The sequence below is a fragment of the Sporobolomyces salmoneus genome, assembly GCF_050403485.1.
Source record: "Sporobolomyces salmoneus JCM6883 DNA, S_salmoneus_JCM6883_v1_ctg254, whole genome shotgun sequence".
Lineage (NCBI taxonomy): Eukaryota > Fungi > Basidiomycota > Microbotryomycetes > Sporidiobolales > Sporidiobolaceae > Sporobolomyces > Sporobolomyces salmoneus.
In genome coordinates, this window is record NW_027480909.1 from 1 (window position 1) to 540 (window position 540).

General features: G+C 52.2%; 1 protein-coding gene across 1 annotated transcript; it reads right to left on the reverse strand.

The window, feature by feature from the left end:
- Position 1: 1 nt before the first annotated feature.
- On the reverse strand, positions 2-442 carry JCM6883_006251 (uncharacterized protein; the record flags this gene model as incomplete). Its single annotated transcript, XM_076635772.1, has 2 exons — positions 2-329; positions 395-442. Coding segments are annotated over 2 exons (376 nt in total), but the record flags the coding sequence as incomplete, so codon positions are not given.
- Between the last annotated feature and the right edge of the window lie 98 nt (positions 443-540).

Genomic DNA, 540 nt, shown 5'->3' on the forward strand with positions numbered 1-540 from the left:
GGTATTGCTTGTAGCGAGTCTTTGGTGTAGCGGCGAGGTTCTCGAACTGTTGTTGAAGGTTCTTTCCGATTCGTTCCATCGCCTTGTCTTTCGCGAGGGCGTAAGGGTCGACCCAACATTCGAGTTTCGCGCAGGGATCCGTCTTGATCACGTCGTGGATCGTATCCGATTCGGAGACAGACGACGAGGACGGCAGAGGCGGTACGGATTCGATCTCGATTCCGCCAGTCGATCTTGTTGTCGGCAGGATCGGAAGAAGGAGGTTTCGGCAGTCCAACTCGTTCGTGTCGAGTATCCGTCCAATAGAGGAAGTAATTCTTCTCGAGCGCCTACTCGAGACCGACAAGAGCATCAGCGTAGCTCTCTGAGCATTCCCTCGAGGTAATGAGCGTACTTGAAGGAACTCTTCCGACGAATAAGCTTCTGAGAATCCATGCCTCATGTTCTGTCGTCGCAATGGCTCGTCAGATCCAGCTCCTTTCTCTCGTCCACAACATCAGAAAGCACTCACAGAATCTGGATCGATACCTTCTTCCCATT